General features: G+C 50.4%; 1 protein-coding gene across 1 annotated transcript in view; it reads right to left on the reverse strand.

The window, feature by feature from the left end:
- The window catches only part of LOC119708270 (exocyst complex component 4), a 74,828-nt gene that overhangs the window by 7,624 nt on the left and 44,231 nt on the right, over nucleotides 1–22,973 (reverse strand). The window contains exons 5-7 of the mRNA XM_038154445.1: nucleotides 21,400–21,541; nucleotides 17,246–17,424; nucleotides 15,411–15,570 (exon numbers count right to left, since the gene is read on the reverse strand). Of these exons, the coding sequence (XP_038010373.1) occupies nucleotides 15,411–15,570; nucleotides 17,246–17,424; nucleotides 21,400–21,541 (481 nt within the window). The remainder of the gene's footprint in view (nucleotides 1–15,410; nucleotides 15,571–17,245; nucleotides 17,425–21,399; nucleotides 21,542–22,973) is intronic.

A 22,973-nucleotide genomic window follows, 5' to 3' on the forward strand; every position in this document is an offset into this window, starting at 1 on the left:
AGTGATGTGGAACTGGACGCGGCTGGGGAGGTGCTCAGTGGTGCCAGCTGAGCTCTGATAAACCAAGAATGGCTGGGAGCTGCTGACGGGTGAAGGACACGATGGGATCTGCCCGATGGGGACAGAACAGTGAACTGGGGCAGAAGCACAAGCAGGGCCCTCAAGCCAATTTCTGTAGGTCATGGTTGGGTTCCACAAGCCAGTTTCTGCCTGTAGTAGGTCATGGTTGTGTTCCCAAGTCAATTTCTGCCTGTAGTAGGTGATGGTTGGGTTCCACAAGGCAATGTCTGCCTCTAGTAGGTCATAGTTGGGCCCAACAAGTCAATGTCTGCCTGTAGTAGGTCGTGGTTGGGTTCCACAAGCCAATTTCTGCCTGTAGTAGGTCATGGTTGGGTTCCACAAGCCAATTTCTGCCTGTAGTAGGTTGTGGTTGGGCCCAACAAGTCAAGATCTGCCTGTAGTAGGTCATGGTTGGGTTCCACAAGTCAAGATCTGCTTGTAGTAGGTCATGGTTGTGTTCCCAAGTCAATGTCTGCCTGTAGTAGGTCGTGGTTGGGCTCCACAAGCCAATTTCTGCCTGTAGTAGGTCATGGTTGGGTTCCATAAGTCAATGTCTGCCTGTAGTAGGTTGTGGTCAGGCTCATCAAGTCAATTTTCCTGCAGTAGTTGTGGTCAGTAGTTGTGTGCCATGCTCCAGCACTAGGCTGGGTCAGGTGCATGAAGCTGTAGTAGCTATGGTCAGGTGCATGAAGCTGTAGTAGCTGTGGTCAGGACAATGAAGCTGTACTAGCTGTGGTCAGGTGCATGAAGCTGTAGTAGCTGTGGTCAGGACCATGAAGCTGTAGTAGCTGTGGTCAGGACCATGAGGCTGTAGTAGCTGTGGTCAGGACCAGCACTAGGCTGTGGTCAGGTGCATGAAGCTGTAGTAGCTATGGTCAGGTCCATGAAGCTGCAGTAGCTATGGTCAGGTGCATGAAGCTGTAGTAGCTGTGGTCAGGACCAGCACTAGGCTGTGGTCAGGACCATGAGGCTGTAGTAGCTGTGGTCAGGTCCAGCCCTGGGCCGTGGCCAGGTGCACCAAGCCACAGTGTAGCAACTATGGCAGAAAGTCACCAGGATGGGTTCAGTGCCAAAATTTGAGGTGGCTACAAGTGGTGGCCATCAGCATGGAACTGTGGGTCTGCTGGATGAGGGATTCAGAGCTTCAACCCTCTCTTCCTTGCTTTCTCTGCTGGCCACTTGCCTGAGGAACATGTCATCCCAACTTCTCCCGATGCCTGGAAACCTCCAGGTTTGAGGCCACAGGTTTTTATGGGCAGCTGCTGCTCATGTCCAGCATTTTTGGTTGAAATTGCTTCTCCCTCTCTATCATTCTGCAGGCAAAAGTCATATTTAGAGGGATTGAAACCCACCACCACTAAAAGCAGCTCCCACACTGCTGGGTGCAGTACAGCTGTGGCCTCTTCTAGCCATTCCTGGTGGGTTTACCTCAAATTATCCCAACCTTTTCATCCAACAGAGCTTCACTACAGTATTTTTTTGCCAGACAGCACGAATCTGAGTGTTTTAAATGAAAATATTATCAAGGCAATGTCAGTGGAAGGTAAAACCCAGAATACATGGGGCTTCTATCTCCACTCTCCACTGCATGGAAAAAACGGGTTTCACTCATGGAATATCTTGGAGTTGCATCCCTTTGCTCATCACTTTTTATGGACAGACTCCACTGCAGTGCAACAGCACCTCCATGGAAACAAAACTGGTCCCCACCAGAGTGAGAAGAGAGTCTCTGCACTGCTTCTGGATGGTGGAGTAGTTCAGAGCCATCAAAAGCCCGGCAATTCTCTGAACTGCTTTTCATCTCCTCCCACAGAGGCATCTTCAGCGGCACAAAACCTCCAGGCTCTCCAAAGGACTCTGCTGCGAGAGCTGAACCTGGAGTTTTCTGTAGTAATTTATTAATTTTTCAACCTCTTGGAATTCCCCTTTGAGAATTTCCTGGGGCACTTTGGAGAGACACTGCATCCAGAACTTCTCTGTTCTCTCAAAGGCAACTTTGAGGGTGAGAAGGACCAAGGACCCCAGCATGGTCCCCTCCAACCTCATCCATTCTGTGATTACGGGGCCAGAGGGGATCTCCTTGTGTGTCCAACGGGGTGGATGCCACCCAACAAAATCATGGAATCAGGGAACCGTTCGGGTTGGAAAAGCCCTTTAAGATCATCCAGTCCAACCATTCCCAGGACTGCCAAGGCCACCACTGACCATGTCCCCAAATGCCACAACCACATGGCTTTCAGTCCCTCCAGGGATGGGTATTCCAGCCCTGCCCTTCTTTGGCTGAAGAGATTTTTCCTAATAGTGATGCTCCTGGAGTAACCAATCCCAGATTCCACCCCTGAAAGCCCCTCCGGGGACTAAAAGCACATTTTCCTGATGATCCCCAAAATCTTACTTTCTCCATGAAGGGAAACTGAATTTCCCCCAGCACTTATAACAGATGGCAGAAAAATTCACCCATTTCCCACGTTGGGCTGGGCTTAGGAAAACAACCTGGGATCTGAAGGCACTGAATCCTATTAAAAAAGCCATATTTTATATCTTGCTTCTTCCCAATCCAAGCTGTTCCCCACCAAAGCATCAAACTTGCTCTTCTTTGCACTTCTTTCCTTCCCCTCTTTGTTTTTCCACACATGACAAGGTGGAATCCGTGTCTGATTTACGACTTCCCTGGAAGAAGATCTACCTGAGAGACCCATTTCAGCTTTAGGTGTTAATGCGCCTCTGTGACGTGAGGTGGCAGCTGAATTTTAGAGCTTCTCTGTATTATTTGAGCTCAAATCGGGAACACAAATGATAAAAGGGGAGCTTTACAGCCTTCAGTAAAATTGGAGTAAGACATGATACGCCGCACACAATTTCCTGAATATATCTCCGTGTTGACATCATCATAGGTGCGCGCATTCAATGCAGTGCTCCGGTTGTGATTATTCAAATATCTCCCTCAAAAATAAGAATCGAGGCATTTGGACTTTCTCTGAAGGTGTGGATTTCTCCTGGCTACGAGGCCCAGGTTCATCAGAGGACAGATTTAATTGCTACATCAGAGTTTGTGTGTTGATATTCGACATCTGACGCGCGAAAGTTCAGGGACGCCAATCAGGCACGGCGCAGATGCCACTCTGCAAAATGTTCTCAGACAGTCTCCATCTGTCAGATATGGTAATCCCTGCTCCCCATCAATAATTCACCCCCTTCACTCCACGTTTCCCGCATTTGAGTCGGAATTTTTAATGTCAGAGGCTCCACCTTGGATAGACGGCGTTGCCTGATCTGCATTCCCTGCTCGTTCCTGCCCCGGGGCCTCTCGCCTTTGGCACTTCAAGAATAATTTCTCAGTTTATTTGGGGTTTTTTTTGGTGGGTTTTTTTTTACTGCAAAAATCACAGCTCTCCTTTTGGGCCGCCTCATCTCGCTCGAGGGTGGAAGTCAGAGGGTAATTATGGCAATCGCACCGAAATCCAGCTCGGATGGATCACGCCTTTCCCGGGAAAGCTCCTGGGGAACACCACGGGGGAGGCTGAATCCCCCAAATAAGATGTTACTGCACAGTTGAAGAGGGAGGAAAGGGGTGCAAGGGAGGAAAGAAGATGATGTGGAGCTGTTCCTCCATGGGTCAGAAAAGGCTGAGGGGAATCTTGTCCCCAACTGACTCCACAGAGCCCATAAAACCTTGGTTACATCCCAAACTCTTTGGGATGCAGCCTTAAATCCTTAAAGAGAATTAATTAAAAAAAGATGGAAAACAACTTTTTACACAGGCCACAGATAGTGACAGGACAAAAGGGAAGTTTTAAACTGAAAGAGGTCAGATTTGGATGAGATTTTAGGAGGAAGGGGTTTATTGTGAGGGTGATGAGACACTTGGAGCACCCTGGGATAGGGGAAGGGGGTTTAGGGTCCCTTCCAACCCAAACCATTCCATGATTCTGTGATCCCAGAGACAGGAGATGGCTGATTGTTGAGAACATTCCCTGGCATGAGAGCAAATTCCCCCCATAATCATCAATCAATCCTTCAGTAACAAAGGAAGGTCCTGGGGTGTTCCCAGCAGCAGCATTTGAAAGGTGGAAAAAACCATCTTGGGACTTCTTTTGGGGAATAAACCCTGAGGATAAGAAGTGATAGCTGGGAACGTTACAGATCCCACCATCTGTGCTGGAATGACCAGCACATCCCCAGGCATGGATCCTCAGCAGAAGGTGAAGGATGAAACTCCTGGTTGCAGAATGCAGATGGTGGAAATCCTTATTTAGGATCATTTAGGATTATTTAGGATCATCAGCTGAACATGTGGCTTTGCACCTGGACTCACCACCAGCCCTGAGTTGGCTAAAACCTCCAAGCCTGACCAAAACTCAATGAATGAAAGATCTTGTTGATTAAACAGTAATTAACTATAGAGGAACTGGAGGAATGTGTTTCAACCTGCCAAAATTCAAGCGTCCACTGCAACCACTTCACCACCATGGTCACCACTAACCCTTATCCCCAAGTGCCACATCCACATGGTTTTGCACTCTTCCAGGGATGGTGACTCCACCACTGCCCTGGGCAGCTCTGCCAGTGCTTTATAACCCTTTCTGGGAAAAAAAAAAGAGTTCCTAAATCCAGTCCAGACCTCCCCTGAAGAATTTAAAGAGCTGGAACCCCGCTGTTCCTGGGCTACACCTGCTGCCATCGCTGCTCTACCCCAATGCTGTGTCATGGCTTGAGCCTGTTGGTCCTCTCAGTTCTGCTACTCCTGTCCTTTCCTCAGTTTCCCTTTCCCCTCCTCTATCCCACCAGGAACTGGCCCTTCCCTTCCCTTCCCTTCCCTTCCCTTCCCTTCCCTTCCCTTCCCTTCCCTTCCCTCTTTTCCCTCTTCCCTTCTCTTTTCCCTTCACTCTTTTCCCTTCTTCCTTCTGCCTTTTCCCTTCTCCCCTTTCCCTTTTTCCTTCTCTCTTTTCCCTTCTCCCTTCTCCCTTCTCCCTTCTCCCTTTTCCCTTCTCTCACCTCACCAGCCCTGTGCCCAGACCTGGCCACGTCCTCGCTGTCCCTTTGTGTCCCAACACCGACATTTCCCTCCCTCCTTCCCAGCCCTCCCAAGGGACACATTTCTGACTGCAGCGGTGGGAAAGCGTCACCCCTGCCTTCCTCTAATGAAGAGAGAGGAGGGAGCAGTGGCAGCTGTGACTGCAGTGACTCCAGCAGCAGCAGCCAGCCCCGGGATCAGCAATTCCCGAGCTGATAAGGGCTCTGCAGGCCCTAATGAGAGCTGGCTGACAGGGCAAAGCCATCTGCTCCTCCGGGCCTGCCCGAGCCTCTCTGGCTGCTGGGAAGATGCTGCCTCCTGTGAAAAAGGCAGGACATTTTCCTAATTGCTGCCATTTGCAGGTGGGAGCCAGGCAATAGAGACGCATCTCCAGCTGACAATCTGATATTTACCTTCCCTTCAGCTGCAGACAAACGCCTGGGATGGCTGCTCCTGACACGGTGATGGTTCTTCCTTTTTTTTTTTTTTTTTTTGTCGTTTCTTTTTTTGTATGTGTCACACAAAATCTGTCCTTTCCCTTCAAGCTGCTTGTCGGGAATTTCATCAGAACCTCCCGGAACAGCATCCAGACATTCTTCTCCCAAGAACCCACCTTTTAAGCACGGGAGAAAAAAGCAGTTTCTAACCCAAATAGGATATCCAAGGTCATTTGGGGGAGCTCAGACATGGAGGTCACATTCCCATACACTCACAGGGGGATCTGTTCCCATGGGATGGCTCTGGGGGTTGGCTGAAGCTCAGTCTGAGGGTTGGGCTCTTCTCCCAAGCTGACCAAACAAGAGGGAACAACCTCAAGTTCCAGGAGATGTTTAAGTTGGGTACCAGGGAAATTTTCTTCCCCAAAAGGGTTTTCCAGGCTTGGTGGAGTCCCCATCCCTGGAGGGATTTCAAAGCCATGTGGATGTGGCACCTGGGAACAGGGTCAGGGGTGGCCTTGGCAGTGACAGGTAAAGGGTTGGGCTGGATGATCTCAGAGGGCTTTTCCAACCCAAATGATTCCCTGATTCCAAACAAAGACAATCATTCCACTGAAGTTCCTTGTGCTGGGAGGTGCCACTCTTGGCTACTCTAAAGCAAAAGAAAACCTTTTAATGAAGGAAAACCAATGTGACTCCCTCTCCTTCCTCGCCCAGATTCCACTGGATCCCATTTCCAGTTCCACTGGATCCCATTTCCACCCCTGCAGCTGCTGCCTCCGTGTCTGCAGCCCAAGCCCTTGTGTGATGCTCGGTGGGATTTCCAGAGCCTGGGGCTGTGGAAGTGCAGGGAATCAGGGAAAGGTCCTTGGATGGGACAGAGAGGAGAGGATTTGCTGGAATGTTCCTATGGAAGTTTTAGAGCAAGCCCACAAATAAAGCTGCTCTCTGTGCACACAAAATCCTGCTAAAGCCAGTGGTAGATCCACCACACACACAGAGGCTTCGCCTGGACCCAAAAGTGAGCTTTCACACTCATCCTCATATTTCTGTGGGATGAAAAACTTATCAGAACCTGGACACCGTCTGGAGCTGCAGTTTTGGCCTCCTGATCCAGACTTTAGACCTGGTCTAAGACTCTGCAGCCCGGGGGGGCCTGTGGGGAAAGCCCTGTGGTCTCTTCCCAGCCAAAACCTCTTCCCAACAAAACACCTTCCATGTTTCCTGTGGAAAATGGAGTGCAGGGAGAGACTGGAGTCCCCTGCAAGGCTGGGAACCCGGCAGAACCCCTTGTCACACCCCCTGAGCTCCCACCAGCGTGTCCTGGGTGGGTTTCCCAAGGATCCAGAGCCCGTGGGGAGCCCACCCCACCCCACTGCCAACCACGGACCATGCGGGTTTGCTCCACATTTTTGCTGCCACCACCCACAACCCAAATTCTGTGCAAATAAAGCAAATATTGATGAGTTCTCCACGATTTCCCAGAGCCACCACAGAGAGGACAGTGGCCACCAGGACTGACACCTCCAGGATGTGCTGAAGAAAACAATGCCCGCCTCCCCTTCCACAGGCCTGGATAAACAAAACGATCCAATTCCAGCCAGGCAAGCAGAGTTTCCTGAACTCAGACCTTCTATTAAAGCACTTCCACAAGTGACTGGCCAGTGGCAAAGCATCGTCACCGAGGCCAAAATCACTAAATGTGAAAATAAGAATAGAAAACTTCCAGCAGGAAAAATCCCTTGCCTTTAATTACCATTAGCAATGCAGCATGACAGAGGGAGATAAACACACAGGCACCTACACAAATAAGGAGCTTGGGAACACAAAGTAATTACTTTGATTTTTTTTTTCCTCTCCCCCCACCGACATTCAGAACTTATTAGTCTCCAGAAAGCACATATCAGCAAAAGACTGTCACCTCGGGGATAAATGAGGGATTTGTTTGTAACTCATTTCCAGGAGAATATATCCTGATGGTTTTAAGGCAGAGGAGGAATGTGCTTTGGCCAAAACAGACTTCTTAAAACTGTTTATTCCCATTTTCCCGAGCCTGGAGATGGGAACACCAGGTTTCTGCTGGCTGAGAAGTTCACCCCATTGATTGTTTCTCTCACACGCCACGAGCCGAGCGAGGAAAAGTCAATGAAGCCTCTCAGTTTTTCAGTCCATTTCCAGTTTAGGGAAATTGAATTAATCTCTTCGCTCGGAGCAGCTCAGACATCCCCGTCCAGGCAATGAAAATCATTGCAGAGGCCACGGAAAGCTCTCTCTTTAAAGGTTACAGAGCGAGGATTAAAAGTGCCTCGGGGAAGGGCTGGAAAGCCTGATCAAAATAAACCACTGAGTCAACACTGGAAGGGCTGGGCAGGGCTGGTGCCCCCCCAGAGCCTGCTGATATTTTCAGATGATTCCTTCTGGCACTCCCCATGGAGAGTGGACGCTCTGTGACCTCCCACGTCCAGGGAAGAGGAGTGCTGTGTGAGTTTAGCCCCTAATCCAGTTACTCTGGGGATGCTACGGGGTGTAAAGCCTCAAGAGTTGTGCTGGGGAGGACTATTTGAGAGCAGCCCTGAGGAGAAGGATTGGGCAGATCCATGGAGAAGAGCAGGGTTTCCTCAGAGCAGAGTCACTACTTCCAAAATCTCCAAAATATTCCAAAATCTCCATCCTGGGCTGAGAAGTTTCAGCAGAGGACTTTGTAAGTAAAATACAACAGGATTTGGCCACGCCCCAGCTTCCAGGAGCTCCTGGAGGACAGGAAAAGCTGAAAGTTTGGGAAACCTGGAGCAGGCACTCAGCTGAAAAGGCCAAAAGCGCTGGGAAGGGTCTGGAAAACCAGGAGAGGCTGAGGGAGCTGGGAAGGGGCTGAGCCTGGAGCAGAGGAGGCTCAGGGGGGACCTTGTGGCTCTGCACGAGTCCCTGCCAGGAGGGGACAGCCGGGGGGGTCGGGCTGTGCCCAGGGAACGGGGACAGGAGGAGAGGGAACGGCCTCGGGGTGGATTTTGGGACAATTCCTTCCCAAAAAGGCTGCCCAGGGCAGGGGTGGAGTCCCCATCCTGGAGGGATTTAAAATCCACGTGGATGTGGCACGTGGGGACATGGGGCAGTGGTGGCCTGGACTCAATGATCTTGGAGGGCTTTTCCAAGCGAAACAATTCCATGATTCCAAAGGTACTGAAAGCAGGGAGGCACCCCAAGGAATGCTCTAGGGAATGCAGGGAAGGCACAGATTGGTGCCCTCCTAAAACTCCTGGCAGCTGCAGATTAATTGGGACTGGAATCCACGGATGGGGGATTTGTTCTGGGGAGCTTTAATGACCCCAGAAATAGGGGGATCTTTGGGATGCACCCCTCTGGGGAAGGGACCCTCTGATCCCCTAAATCCCCCTGGGGCAGCAGGAGCAGGAAGGTGAGGACGAGGCCATCAAGCTGAGGGGTGGTTTTTAATCCTCTGATTTTCGGTTAATTACAGCTAATTAAACCTGCACTGAGATCAAAGCTCAGCAGAAACTACAGGGGGGAGCAAACAAGGCGGAAAAGAAAGGGAAAGAAAATACAGATTTTGTTGCGAGCGAGTCCTTAATTGAAAACTAAAGCAGCTTCGTTAATTAAAAGCTGCAAGCCCAAACGAGGACACGCTGCAGACACAGGAGCCCAGCCTGGGATGGAGACAGCACAACCTTCCACAAGCTTTTCCTCCAGAGCCTCTTCTGGCCCTCATCCCCTGTAGGGAAGGGACTTCCTGGGATCCAGGCTGTGAAGATTTGGGGATTTTTTACCTTTCACAACTCAGCTGTGAAGAGGGGGAGCAGAGTGCCCTGTGTACTCAGCTGATGTGGGGTTTACTCAAACTGAATGGTCTTCATCACCCCAAATTTAGTCCTGGCTCGAGGGCAGCCCCAAGGAGAACATCTGAGATACTTCCCTCGCCCACAGGCATCTCAGAGCTCTGCAGAGGCTCCTGACTCTGAACAAAGGCATCCAGGTCAGGATTTGCTGGACCTGATGCTCTCCACACACAGGTGGAGCTCAGAGATGGCTCTCAGAGAGGGAAGATTCCCTCCACCAGCTCCACCCTCAGGCAACCTGGGCACCCAGGCACAACCACGGTATTTATCAAGAGTAAAGTCACACACAGAATTAAGATTTGGCAATTAAAAGTCTTCCTGCAGATCACGGGGATGTTTGAATGCTTGCCTTTCCCTCGGCAGCTCCCAGTAGATGGCAGCAGGTCACTGCTGATTCCTGCTGCCAGGGAACAGCAGAAATCTGGGGAAAATCGAACAAAAAAACCTGCCCAGCCTGGCAGGACAGGAGCCCTGAGCGCCGGGGATCCCAACCTGGCAGCACAGCCCTGGTACCCAGCCCAGCAGCGATGCAGGTTTGATGTGGGTTTGAGAAAAGCTCGAGCTGCATCCTCCACCCTAAACCTTCCCATCCTCCCCTTTCATGGATCATGGAATGCTTTGGGTGAGAAAGGACTTTAGGGATCATCCAGAGCCACCCCACGCCACAGCCAGGGACATCTTCCACTATCCCAGGGTGTTCCAAGCCCTGTCCAACCTGGCCTTGGAATGAAGATGGGTTTTGAGTAACAGGAGCATTCCCCAGCCCCATGGAGGGGATGGAGAGGCTCCAGGGAATGGAGCTGGGAAAGGTCTGGAGCAGCTGAGGGAGCTGGGCAGGGGCTGAGCCTGGAGCAGAGGAGGCTCAGGGGGGACCTTGTGGCTCTGCACGAGTCCCTGCCAGGAGGGGACAGCCGGGGGGGGTCGGGCTGTGCTGCAGGGAACAGGGACAGGAGGAGAGGGAACGGCCTCAGGCTGGGCTCAGGGTGGATTTTGGGAAAATTCCTTCTCCATAAAGGTTGTTAAACATTGGCAGGGCAGGTTTGGAGTGCCCATCCCTGGGGGTGTTCAAGGAACACCTGGAGGTGGCACTCAGAGCTCTGGGCTGGGAACAAGGTGGGGGCTGCCCACAGCTTGGACTCCATGGGCTGGGAAATCTTTTCCATCTTCCATGATCCTGTGAGTCCATGATTTGGGTTTCTTGACGGCCAAACCAGGAACAAGTGGAGCTCTGATGGCTCCTCCCCCATGGCACTCCATTTCCCCAGGGAGCCACCGGCAGTGCCAGTGGGGTGCCACATCTGCTATAGGGACATGTCCCAGCCAATACCCCTGGAAATGTCCCAGCCAATATCCCAGAAACGTCCCAGCCAATATTCCTGGCATTGTCCCAGCCAATACCCCAGAAATGTCCCAGCCAATACCCCTGGAAATGTCCCAGCCAATATCCCTGGCATTGTCCCAGCCAATATCCCAGAAATGTCCCAGCCAATACTCCAAAAATGTCCCAGCCAACACCCTAAAAATGTCCCAGCCAGTATCCCTGGAAATGTCCCAGCCAACACCCCTGGAAATGTCATCAGCAGCAGGAAAAGATTCCTGGTCCCCGCAGGAGGGGTGGCCACGGGAACAACCGGGATGGCAGCACAGGGAAAGCTCCAACTCACTCCAGGTGTGGGGACACCTCTGGATCCCTCTGCTGCCACCCCCTGAGAGCCAGGGACAGTGACAGCGCTGCTCAGAAACCTTCATTTCCGAGGTCACAGTGACACTTGTTAGAGAAAATGTTCCCATTTCATCCCTGCTCGCTCTGCTCCCTTCGCAGCCACCTCAGTGCACTCTCCAGAACACTCAGCTTTAACACTTGTATGACTCAGAAAATCACTTTTGTCAGTGATTTTTTTTTATTTAAGGGTGAGTCTGAAGCAGAATCCTCACCCTTTGTGACCACCTCTGATGAAATCTTCATAAAATCCCCGAGAATTTCGGGTGGGGATAGAGGGAGAGGAGGGAAGAAGACACAAGGGAAAGGACCTGAGTAGGAATTCAAATTTGAAGCTTCTATCCCTTCCATGCTATAAATCTAATTCTGGGTGTGAAACTTCGGTAATTTGGAGGTATTTGGAAGTCATGCTCAGTCCCAGACTTTGCAGCACATGCCTGGATATTACACAGGGAGAAAATCCTCCTTTTTCCTTAATAAAGCAGTGGAAGCCCCAACAACCTCGTGCATTTTTGCTGCCCTAGATACTGAACACACAGGAGTGAAAAACCTATTAATATTTGCAGGAAATTTAGCAAATGCCACAAATCCTTTGTGACACCTCAGCAGTCAGAACCAGCCTGTTTCACCCTTTCTCCTGGTGGAAAAAAAACTCCTCACACCACTTGGCAATTTAATTTTTTTTTTCGGTGGAAATGTGCTCCGTGATGCTCTGCTGAGATTTTCCCTGCCTTGAACTGAGCATCTGAAAGCAAAACTCATTTAAAACACATTTTCCCCTTGCCATGGGACTGCTCCCAAAGCAGCAAATGTCACCTGCAGGTTACAGAGCTTTGGAAAAAGGGGGTTTAAACAGCAAGAGCCTCGCCAGGACCAACAGGTGTTACCTGGGCTTGCTCTGAATCCTCTGCCTGATTTTTGATTCAGAGGAAAAAGGGTTTCCCCTTCCAGCTTCCCTGGCTGGGATTTCTACTGCCTGAAGTCACTGAGCAGAGAAGAAAGGGATGCCCAGTGTCCTCTGAGGCCTCTAAAAAGCCTTGAAGACCATATCAGAAATGAAAAATAAAAGCAAAAAATCAAAAGCTCAGGAAAACCTTAAAAAAAAAACCTTTTGGTCCTTTCTCACCTGGTCTGGTCTTTCCTACAAACTGATTTCAAACAGGTTCACTCTGAGAAAAGGGATCTGCTCCAGAATTCAGATTTAAGGCGTGGAGAGGGGCTGTGTGGAGAGCGATGCACTGATTGTTAATTGTGGCTAATTGCTGCTGAACCCTCAGTGTCACGGACACAGGAATGTCCAGGCAGGGCTGGGGGTCTCCTGTCCCACCCATGACCCCCCATTTCCCTGGAGCAGTGAGGCAGGGAGGGAATTGATCCCAGGAGGTGCAGGGGGAGGGAGGATTTCTCCATCAGCTCTGCCACTGCTCCTGTACATAAAAAACCCCACTTTATCTTGGAAAAGGCCAAAGTGAGAGTTCTCCACAGCACAGAGCATTCACAGATTCCTGCCTGAGCTGTAGCACAGAGGTACAAATCACTTTTATCCAGCCTGATGTTGTTTTATGCTTTCTGGAGGGGAGCTGTTATGTTTATTTAATAGTTTGAGTAGACCTGGCTACCGTGGAGTCCCTGGGGTGGCGTGAGAGCCTTGCTCAGGTGACTGTGAGTCCAGGTGAGCAGGGCAGGCCTTGGATGCACCAGAGCCTTGTTTGTGTCAAAGGAGGATCTGGGTAATAAACATTTAAACATTCAGGAGTCATCTGAAGAACTAAAGAATCAAGCAGAGCATGAAGGAAGAAAAGAGGGAAGTGAGGAAGCTGTGAAAACGATAAAGGAAATGTGGCTGAGTTGATGTGATGGGAAGAATTCAGCACAAAGCTGCTGTGGGAGGGTGGGGGTCAAGCTCTGCCCCCAAGGAACAAGGGACAGGACACAAGGAAATGTCCTCAAGTCGTGCCAGAGGAGTTTAGGGTTGGATATCAGGAAAATTCCTTCACCACAGGATGGGCATTTAAGAGAGAAAAGATTAAATTTGGAAGGTTTATTCCTTGCAGAGTTTCTAATGGATCTTCCTCCTGCAGGCCTCAGCATCCACAGCTTCCTCATTGTCGGAACCCAGAATGTCCCGCAGACATTCTCGGATGTTCCAGACCCAGGTCAAAAGCATCTGAGACCCTGGCACGCAGCCAGAGACCCCTGTGGCTTTGGATCTGACCCATGGAACAGTTTACCAACTTTGCAGGAAGAACAAGAAGTCACAAAAGTTTAGGTATTGTAGTAGAAGTAGTCACGAAGTGAAAGGAAGGATTTCTGAGTGCTGTACAGGGGGGTTTTAAGCCTTGTACGCAGGGGTCCAAGTTTTGTACATGGGGGTCAGGGGTTCTAAGATGGAGGGATTTGGGTCTGCCCTGTCCTCTTTCTTTCTCCTTCCTAACCTCCATGTCTTTGGTGATGTTGGCACTCACAGATTGGTCTAGAGTAGAAAGTCACCATTCAATATAGATAGTAGGTATTGGGGGAAAAGGTATAAACATGTAACACGGAATGTGTGATATAAAAGATGGCAGCAGCCCCTGGGAGGGCAGAGTGCCTTTGTCTGAGCTGCTGAACGGGCCACAGCAGTTCAGGAGAAGAATCTTTTAGATAACCAACAATAAACAACCTTGAGAACAGACAACAGAAGACTGCTGAGTCTTTCTTTAAAGGCACGGGTTGGAGGAGAGACTTTTCCATCTTTTGGGGTCACCCCAATCTGGGGGTGAAACCCCACACCTCATGCCAATGGTGATCTGAAGGAATGAATTCAGTAATGATCCAGCCCCAGATGAGATCCCAGAGGAATGAGGCACTCAGTCACACTCCTCATCCAGGGAGATCAAACCTCCCTCCCAGTTAAGCTCCAGCAGTAGTGGCCAAGTGATGGCACCAAGAGTTTGTGGTGGCTCAGATCCAAGTTTCACACAAACCTCTCTCATTGGACCCCATTCCTCCGTTTCCAAGTTCCAGATGTTTCTTTTGGCAGTTCCTGGCTCAGCTGTCCCCTCCTGACCGTGGCAGGATCAGATGAGGAACCCCCTGCAGCCAGCCCTGAGTCCAGCTGCCAAAACCACTGCTCAGGGCTCACCTTCACCTGCTCATCCCTCCATCCTCCTCGAGGGAAGGAACCCCAGAATGTGGGAGAGGTTTGCAGGGGCTCTGTCACACCCAGTTTTGGGCTTATTTTGGGTTTATTTTACTGTTCCTGCTATTTCAAGGTAACAGAACTCGAGGGAGATGTCCCTTCAAGCCAACCTGGATCTGGTGACACTGAGCCTTCAGCAAACCAAAATATTTCTCACCTGGGAAGAAATCCAAGCCCCAGTTTCATCCTGTTTAAGTTCTATCCCCCACCTTTGGAAGATTTTCCCTGCCTGGGTTTTGGTCTTGGAGGAGCCCTAAGGAAGCACCAAGCACAGACACTTGGTGGGACCTCACACCAGCCTCAACTCATCCACATTTGGACTTGATGACCGTGGAGATCTTCCCTAACCTTAACAACCCCCCTGATTCCATGATTCCACGTCCCTCTGAACCTTGTTCAACCCAAGGAAAGCCAAAATTGCCACCAACACCTCCAGCTGTTGAACTTGCCCCTCATCCGGCCACCTGAGACTTCTGGAATGTCACAACCCAGGGCACAGGGAATATTTCTCTGCCTGTCCTGAGATGTCCTGACCCCCAGGAGAACACTGCTTTTAACCTCTGTCCATGGAGAAAGCTTCCAAGACTTTGGGATGGATTGGCATCTACTGAGAGTGAAATAGACAGTAGTGGAGTTTATCACAGGGTGAAAAACTTCAGAGTTTTGGGTTTTTAGTATGGAGAGGAGACAAGATGGAGGATTTGGGGCATTGCCTGATCTCCTTGTTCTTCATCTGCTCCATTTTCTGCAGAGTTGGTGGCACAGGGGGATTGGTTAGAAAGAACCACAATGCAGATGTTGCACAGACAAACAAATAATTAGTTACTGGTAGAAATAAAATACGTTCTAAGAGTTAATTGGAGAAAACAGCTCTAAAAGACCTCGAACCTGTGTGTCTGGTGACTTTTTTGGTGCCCTCTCTTTCTCGCACTCTGTCAGGTGTGCAGACAGCATGCTGAACTTTTGATAAGAGAAAAACAAACAACAACCTGAAGACCAAAAAAAAAAAACCAAAAGCCCCGTTCACCTCTCAACCCTGGCACTGAACTTTCTAGGGCTCTCCCTACAAACCTCTTCCACACTGGAAGGGGCCACCTGAGCTCCTGTGGGGCCCAGAAGAGCGGCGGAGGCCGAGGTTTGTGCTCACCTGGCGAAGTCCAGGTCGGCCTCGCGGGACATGGTGATGTTGGTGAGGTTCTGCTGCAGGATGAAGATGTTCCTGCACATCTTCTTGATGCCCGACTCGCTGATGCGCTTGAAGTAGTGCGCGCCGTTGATGAGGATGCAGGAGATGAGGTGGCCCAAGCCTGCAAGGGGGAAGAGATTTAGTGCCAATAATTATTGGCAGGCCTGATGAGGGGAGACAGAATGATGCATCTGACTCCATCTTATCAGATGGCTAATTAATTACTTTATTATACTATAATATTCAATATTACATTACATCTAAACTGAATCTGCCCAGCACTCAACCCTGCACACAACTGCACTCAACTCGTGACTGTCCCCCGACAGTCCTGACACAAACACACACTTGGCCCTGAAGGAAACAAAACACCATCACTCTGGGTAAGCAATCTCCATGTTGCATTCCACTTTGGCACAAACACAGGCACAGCAAATGAGGTGAATTGTGTTTCCTTTCTCTGAGGTTCAGAGAATGTGTAACCCAGAAATATTTTTGGGAAGAACTGTGCCTTGCTTTTCTCTGTGAAGAGAAATGTGGGGCTACAAATAATCCATGGTAAAAACCCCAAAATGAGCACTGTTAGGTGGTGCCTGTGAGCTGGATCAAGGGATAATTGGATTTTACCTGGAAACCCTCAGTAACCTTCATGGTGCAGTTTAGGACTTTCCATCTCTTTAGTAAAAACACAAAACTGCCCCAGAACTTAGAGCTGTGTTATCACAACCAGTGATTTTTAACCAGGCTTTGCACAACGTCCCTTCCAGTCCCTCTCCCTGTCTGGGCAGAGCAAGGGTCACTGCAGCTCCTGTAGAACCACAGGATTTTAATCTGCTCTCCAGGGTGGTGATTTCCCTGTTTTTCCTGGTAAATTCAGTCTCTAGGAGCAGGAATAAGCTGTATCCCAATGCCCCTGATGCACAACTCCTCTCTGATCAATCCTGAACAGTTTCCTGAGTCTGAAGGATGGCAGAAGGGCACAACTGGGGGCTAAGGGACACAGGCACCCCCAAAATGATGCATCTACTCCTACCACATTACAAAGAGCAAAAACCCAGCCTGATTTGCACTGCACAGGTCTGGGCAAGCCCAGAGGCCAATTAAAAGTCTAAATTAAGGATTTAGCTCATGTACAGGGAGCCAGGGTGGGGCATCTGTAAATCCCAGATCTGGGCTTAAGAGGTGCCTGTGCTTAAGGGGGACCATGAGTGTGACTTTAAACTTCAACAGGATGTGAATGGTCCCTGTGGCTCCGTGTGGAGCCATTTCCCTCTTCTTGAATAAACAGGGAATCCCAGAATCCCAGGATGATTTGGGTGGGAAGGGATCTCAAAGCCCACCCAGTGCCACCCCTGCCATGGCAGGGCCACCTGCCACTGTCCCAGGCTGCTCCAGCCCCAGTGTCCAGCCTGGCCTTGGACACTGCAGGGATGCAGGGGCAGCCCCAGCTGCTCTGGCAATTCCAGCCCAGCCAGGAATTCCTCATGGCCAAGATGCCATCCATGGCTGCCCTCTGGCACTGGCAGCCATTCCCTGTGTGCTGTCCCTGCAGGCCTTGTCCCCAGTCCCTCTGCAGCGACCCTGGAGCCCCTGCAGGCCCTGCAATGTGCTGGAAGCTCTCCCTGGAGCCTTCCCTTCTCCAGGGGAACATTCCCAGCTCTCCCACACAGCTCTCACTCAATGCTCTGTAGGTGACAGCAGCACCTCACTCTGCTTCATCCCTGAAAGGAATCCCGTGGAGCTTTGGGATGAGAATGGAAAACCCTTTATTGAGGAAGGACTGGGAAGAGCCTGACCTTCAAAGATGTACTGGAACTTGTGCTGCTGCAGGCTGGCACTCATGGCCTCCTCGATGGCGCTGATGTCCTTGTTGAGCCGCACCACCAGCGGGTCGTAGTCCATGCTCTCCACGTTGGCCACGATGGCATAGTTCCCTTGCTTGGCCAGAGGGATCAGGTAGTGGAAACAGTGAACCCTGTGAGGCACAGGGAGGAACATCACAATGCAACGACCCCCCTTTTAAAGAATTCATGGGATGCAAAGGGGTTTTTCCCTATCCTCAAGCTGGTAAAAAAAATAACTTCAGGAGATGGGTGGTGATGTGTGTGTTAAAGGCATCCTCCTCTTGTTGTTGTCCCATCTTCAGGGATGGATCCAACAGATCCTTGGTGATGGATCTGACCTCCACCATCCCGCTGAATTTTCCCAAGATTCCCGACCTCCCATACAATACCAGTCCTCCAACAAGAATTCCTTCCACGAAAACCTCATTAAAGGGATGACTACAGGACCAGCGAGCCAGGGGTCATGGAATGGTCATTAAAATTCCAAGACTGTGCCTATTCCCAAGCACTTCACACTACTGCAACTCCTTCCTGTTCACCAACGTGCCCAACCATCATCTCTCCATGGAAGGAGAAATTCCACGCAGTCAAATTCCAACAAGAACAACCATCATCCTTCCATGGAAGGAGAAGTTCCATCCACTTAAATCCCAACTGGCCCCACTCCATGGAAGGAGGAATTCCATGCAGTTAAATCCCAACTTGCCCCACTCCATGGAAGGAGGAATTCCTTGCAGTTGAATCCCAACGTGCCCAACCATCATCCCTCCATGGAAGGAGAAATTCCATGCAGGTAAATCCCAATGTGCCCAACCATCACCCCTCCATGGAAGGAGAAATTCCATGCAGGTAAATCCCAATGTGCCCAACCATCACCCCTCCATGGAAGGAGAAATTCCATGCAGGTAAATCCCAATGTGCCCAACCATCATCCCTCCATGAAAAGAGAAATTCCACGCAGTCAAATTCCAACAAGAACAACCATCATCCTTCCATGGAAGGAGAAGTTCCATCCACTTAAATCCCAACTTGCCCCACTCCATGGAAGGAGAAATTCCATGCAGTTAAATCCCAACTTGTCCCACTCCATGGAAGGAGGAATTCCTTGCAATTGAATCCCAACGTACCCAACCATCACCCCTCCATGGAAGGAGAAATTCCATGCAGGTAAATCCCAACTTGCCCCACTCCATGGAAGGAGGAATTCCTTGCAGTTGAATCCCAACGTGCCAAACCATCATCCCTCCATGGAAGGAGAAATTCCATGCAGGTAAATCCCAATGTACCCAACCATCATCCCTCCATGAAAAGAGAAATTCCATGCACTTAAATTCCAACATGAACAACCATCATCCTTCCATGGAAGGAGAAATTCCATGCAGTTTTATCCCAACTTGCCCCCTTCCATGGAAGGAGAAGTTCCATGCAGTCTAAACCCCTCTTGGGACTCTGCAGAAAGCTGTAATGAAGTTGTTTCTCTCAAAGCCAGAGAGGAAAGTGCTGTGTCCAGAAAAATCCACATCAGAGCTCCTTCTGCTTTTGTAGCCACCCAGTGGGAACAGATTTGGGTTCTGCTTCCACCAGGAGAGGTTCAGGTTGGATTTTAGGGACAATTCCTTCATGGAAAGGGTCATCCAGCCCTGCACAGGCTGCCCAGAGCAGGGGTGGAGTCCCCATTCCTGGAGGGATTTAAAGCCATGTGGAGGTGGCACTTGGGGACATGGGTGGCCTTGGCAGCGCTGGGAATGGTTGGACCTCATGACCTTAAAGGTCTTTTCCAACCTAAATGATTCCATGATTCTGGAATTCACCTGCCCGGGGAACAAATCAAGGCCTGAGGGAGAATCCCTGGAATTTGGGGCATAAGTCGGGTCAGCACATGGGGACAGGAAGCTCCCACCAGGGTGGCCCAAAGCTGTGACAGAGATGTGCTGGCTTCCATATTCCCTGGAAAACACCCTTGAGGTGGCCATCACAAGCAAGTCCAGTTTAGGGTAATCCCCAGAGCAAAAGCATCTTACATATAATTTTATATATTGTTTTAAAATATGAAAATCCTGTAACAGACGTTACCTAGTCTACAATTTCATGGTTATTCAACAGAAGCTGCTTCCATTCCCAGGCTGGACAGGGCTTGGAGCAACCTGGGATAGGGGAAGGTGTCCCTGCCCATGGCACTGGATGATCTTTAAGGTCCTTTCCAAGCCAAACCTTGCCAGCACTGTAGGATGTGATTCCATGGCCTGGTGAATGATCTGGGAGTGCCAAATGTTTCCTTTAAGGAAGCACATCCAAATCCAAGGAGCAGGATCTCAGTGACCTCAGGGTCATGTCCAGGGGCACTGGAGGAGGAGAAGACAACACCAACCTGCATTGGAGTGAACGGGGGCTCTGAGGCAAGAGAAAATCAGGGGATAATTGTGTGGAATTCCCAAAATTCCTGGAGAATTCAAGGAGACAATTCCCAGATTCCTGGCTGTTTTGGTGTCTCCTCAGGTTGCACCTGCAGCAGCCGGAGGTGGGATAAATTCCCAGGCTCTTCCCAAATGCGCTCTGAGTGTCTCTCAACCCACAGTGGGTGGATTCCCACTGTGCTGTGCACCTTGGACATGGCAGATGCAGGGAATAGGTGCAGGATCAGAGAATCCTGCCAGGAACGGGCACCAGAGTCACTGCAGGGGGTTGGAAATGCAGAGTGAGTGATCCAGGGAAGCTCCCACCCCGCTGGGGTTTTCCTGATGTGGCTGGAGATGCAGAGTGAGGGATCCAGGGAAGCTCCCACCCCGCTGGGGTTTTCCTGATGTGGTTGGAAATGCAGAGTGAGGGATCCAGGGAAGCTCCCACCCCGCTGGGGTTTTCCTGATGTCAGCACCTCTCCTCAATCCCTCCCACCCTTTGGACACAGTGACGTGGTTTGGTGAATTCACGGCTCCAAACTCGGCTCCTGTTGGAAGCACGGGAGGAGCTGGGCAATGCTCTGCTCTAAATTACAGCAGAATTTATCCCTGAAGTAAATTTTAGGGATTTTTGCTTAACCCAAGTGTGACAAAAAGCCACAGAGGCCAGACACCTGTACCAAGAATCTGGGTTCCTTCAGCCCAGCTGGAAATCTGCTCCATTTCCATACTTCTACCACCTTTTCATCAAATCCTTCCAAGCCCAGCCGGTGATGGATGGCAGGATGAAGGAGTGCTGACAAGAATTAATGTGGATTTTTTTTTCCAGAGCTCCACGCTGACTCCAGCAGAGCACACAGGGACACGACATGGCTTGGGATGTGTCACCAAAGAACAAACTGATGATCCATCAAATCTCTGACATTCCCCTTCCGTCTGATGCCTCAGAGCAAAGGGAAGCAATGAAAATACACCTGGCCTGAACAGTTCTCCAGGGAAAAACATCTTCCCAACACTGGAGTGGGCAGCTGGCAGCCTGAAGAAAGGGATTTGCTGCCTTTGATCTTTGCATGTGAAGGCAGAGGCTTCATGAAATTACCCAGCCCTTGAAGGAAATTCAGCTGGTTCCCCAGTTCCTGTTGCTGTTTGAAAAAGTAGCAGGAGAAGCTCCTATTTGCAATCATAAAAAAACAACCTGTGGAGACACCTCTCAGACTGTGAAAACACCACTGTGTTGTTTTGGAAGGACAAAGTCCCACAAAATCACATTTTTTCCTGGTCAAAAATCACATTCTTTCCATAATCATGGAATCACAGAGTGGGTTGGGTTGGAGGGACCTGCAAGATCATCCAGTGCCACCCTTGCCATGGGCAGGGACACCTCCCATTGTCCCAGGCTGCTCCAAGCCCTGTCCAGCCTGGCCTTGGACACTCCAGGGATCCAGGGGCAGCCCCAGCTGCTCTGGTAGGACCTCGCCACACCCACATGAAGGAATTTCTTCCTGAATTCTCTTTTAGTGAAGATACAAACCTCCTTAGGAAATTTCAGTTTTGGTGCCCGGCCTCCATGCCACATTTGGCCACCCACGATTTGGTGATCTGTCACACCTTTGATGCTGTCATGGAGAAGTTTATTTGTCTCCTCTGGACACGATCTTCACCTGCAGCCTCCCAAGATCCCCCTCCACCCCCAAAATTGCAGGTTTTTACCTGACTTCCAGGTGCAGCACCAGCAGGCAGCGGTCAGCCATCTCCTGGAAGGACCTGGCCAGCTCGCTCAGGCTCTGCAGGATCTGCTCGGAGGCAGGAAGGTGCTCCAGGCTGGTGTGGCTGTCCTGGCCTGGGGATGTGGCTGCCAAGAGAGAAGAGTTACATTTGGGATGTTCCCCATCCCATCCAGAGCCTCCTGCGCGTTCCCATCCCGGCTCTGGGTGATCTCTCCACTTCTAATTCAGGAGTGGGTCAAGGAGCAAAGTGTTCCTGCAGTGGGTTGAACTCCCAGGTGGATCTGAGGGGTTCCATCAACCACCAGGAGACATTTTCCTGGGAAAAGATTGCTCAGGCTGAGAATTCCCGTGGCTGCAGAGTCCAGGAGTTCAGCTCAGGGCCAGGTCCAGGGATAATTACCTGGTGACAGGAAAGCAGAAAACCCCACCTGTACCATGCATGAAGAACCACCATTTTTCAAAGCCCAAAATCCTCCATTTGGAGAAGTTTTCATCCTCCTGGAGATGCACTTGGGGCAGGAATCATCTCTCTTTAGCAGAGCCAGCTCTGCCACCCTGGAAGTGCTGGAGATGGATGGAGCCATCACAGAAAAGCAGGAGTCAGCTCCTTGCTGCTGCAGGCAGATGCACACACCATTTTTCTCCTCTCCACAATTCACCTGCAGCACTTTCAGTGAAGCTGTAATTATATTTGTCAGTGGAGGTAAGGGGAGGAGGGAGATGGGCACAATCTGCTTCCTGTTTAAAGCACTGAAATCCTTCTGGGGCCCCCTGGCAGGGAGGAGGCTCAGGTGGGGTTTTTTTTGGGGGGGGGGGGATGAATCTGATTTTCTCCTGTGTGTTTTTGCTCTTGGAGCTCAAAGGAAGCCTTTCAGAGCCCATCAATTTTCCTTTCTTCTCTGGACATCCGGAAGAGAAAATCCCATTCTTTTAAGTCTCACTCCAGATAGTTTTACTCCATCATCCTTGGCAGCACGAAGCCAACAAATGAGCTGGAGCAGCAAAAAATAATCAGAGCCTAAATTATTAAAGGTTTTTGAGTAGAAAATGCCATTTGGAGCTCGCTGTGGAGTTGGGCAGCTCTTTGGACAAAGGCTGTGGCTGTGGACCCACCTCACTCTGAGAAAGGGAGGGATCTCTGCTTGCTGGAAATGCTGGAAAAAGGGAAAAAAAATCTGGAATGCTGGAAAAACAGACCAGCCAAACAATTCTTCTTCCCCTTCTCCTTCCTAGCCCATTTCTACCCAGCTGAGCATGAGCCCACCTGGCCACCACAACCCCCTGGCCAATGCCCTGTTCCACTGGCCCCTGTCATCCTGGAGCCTTCCCAGATTTGAAGGTGAGTTTTCCATGCTGCTGGAGAAAAGTGCCAGCTTTGTTTGGGGTTTCTCCTCCCTGGCTGAAATCACAGCTAGCTGAGTCCTCTTCCTCTGAGGAAAAGGAATGTTTCATTGCAGCAAAGCTGAGAAAAATCAGCTCAGCCCAGGCCTTGTCACCCAGGAGTTCTGCAGGTGCCTCCTGGCAGGTTGCAGATGGATGGATGCAGATTGCCATGTT

The sequence above is a fragment of the Motacilla alba genome, chromosome 1A, assembly GCF_015832195.1.
Source record: "Motacilla alba alba isolate MOTALB_02 chromosome 1A, Motacilla_alba_V1.0_pri, whole genome shotgun sequence".
NCBI classification, from domain to species: domain Eukaryota; kingdom Metazoa; phylum Chordata; class Aves; order Passeriformes; family Motacillidae; genus Motacilla; species Motacilla alba.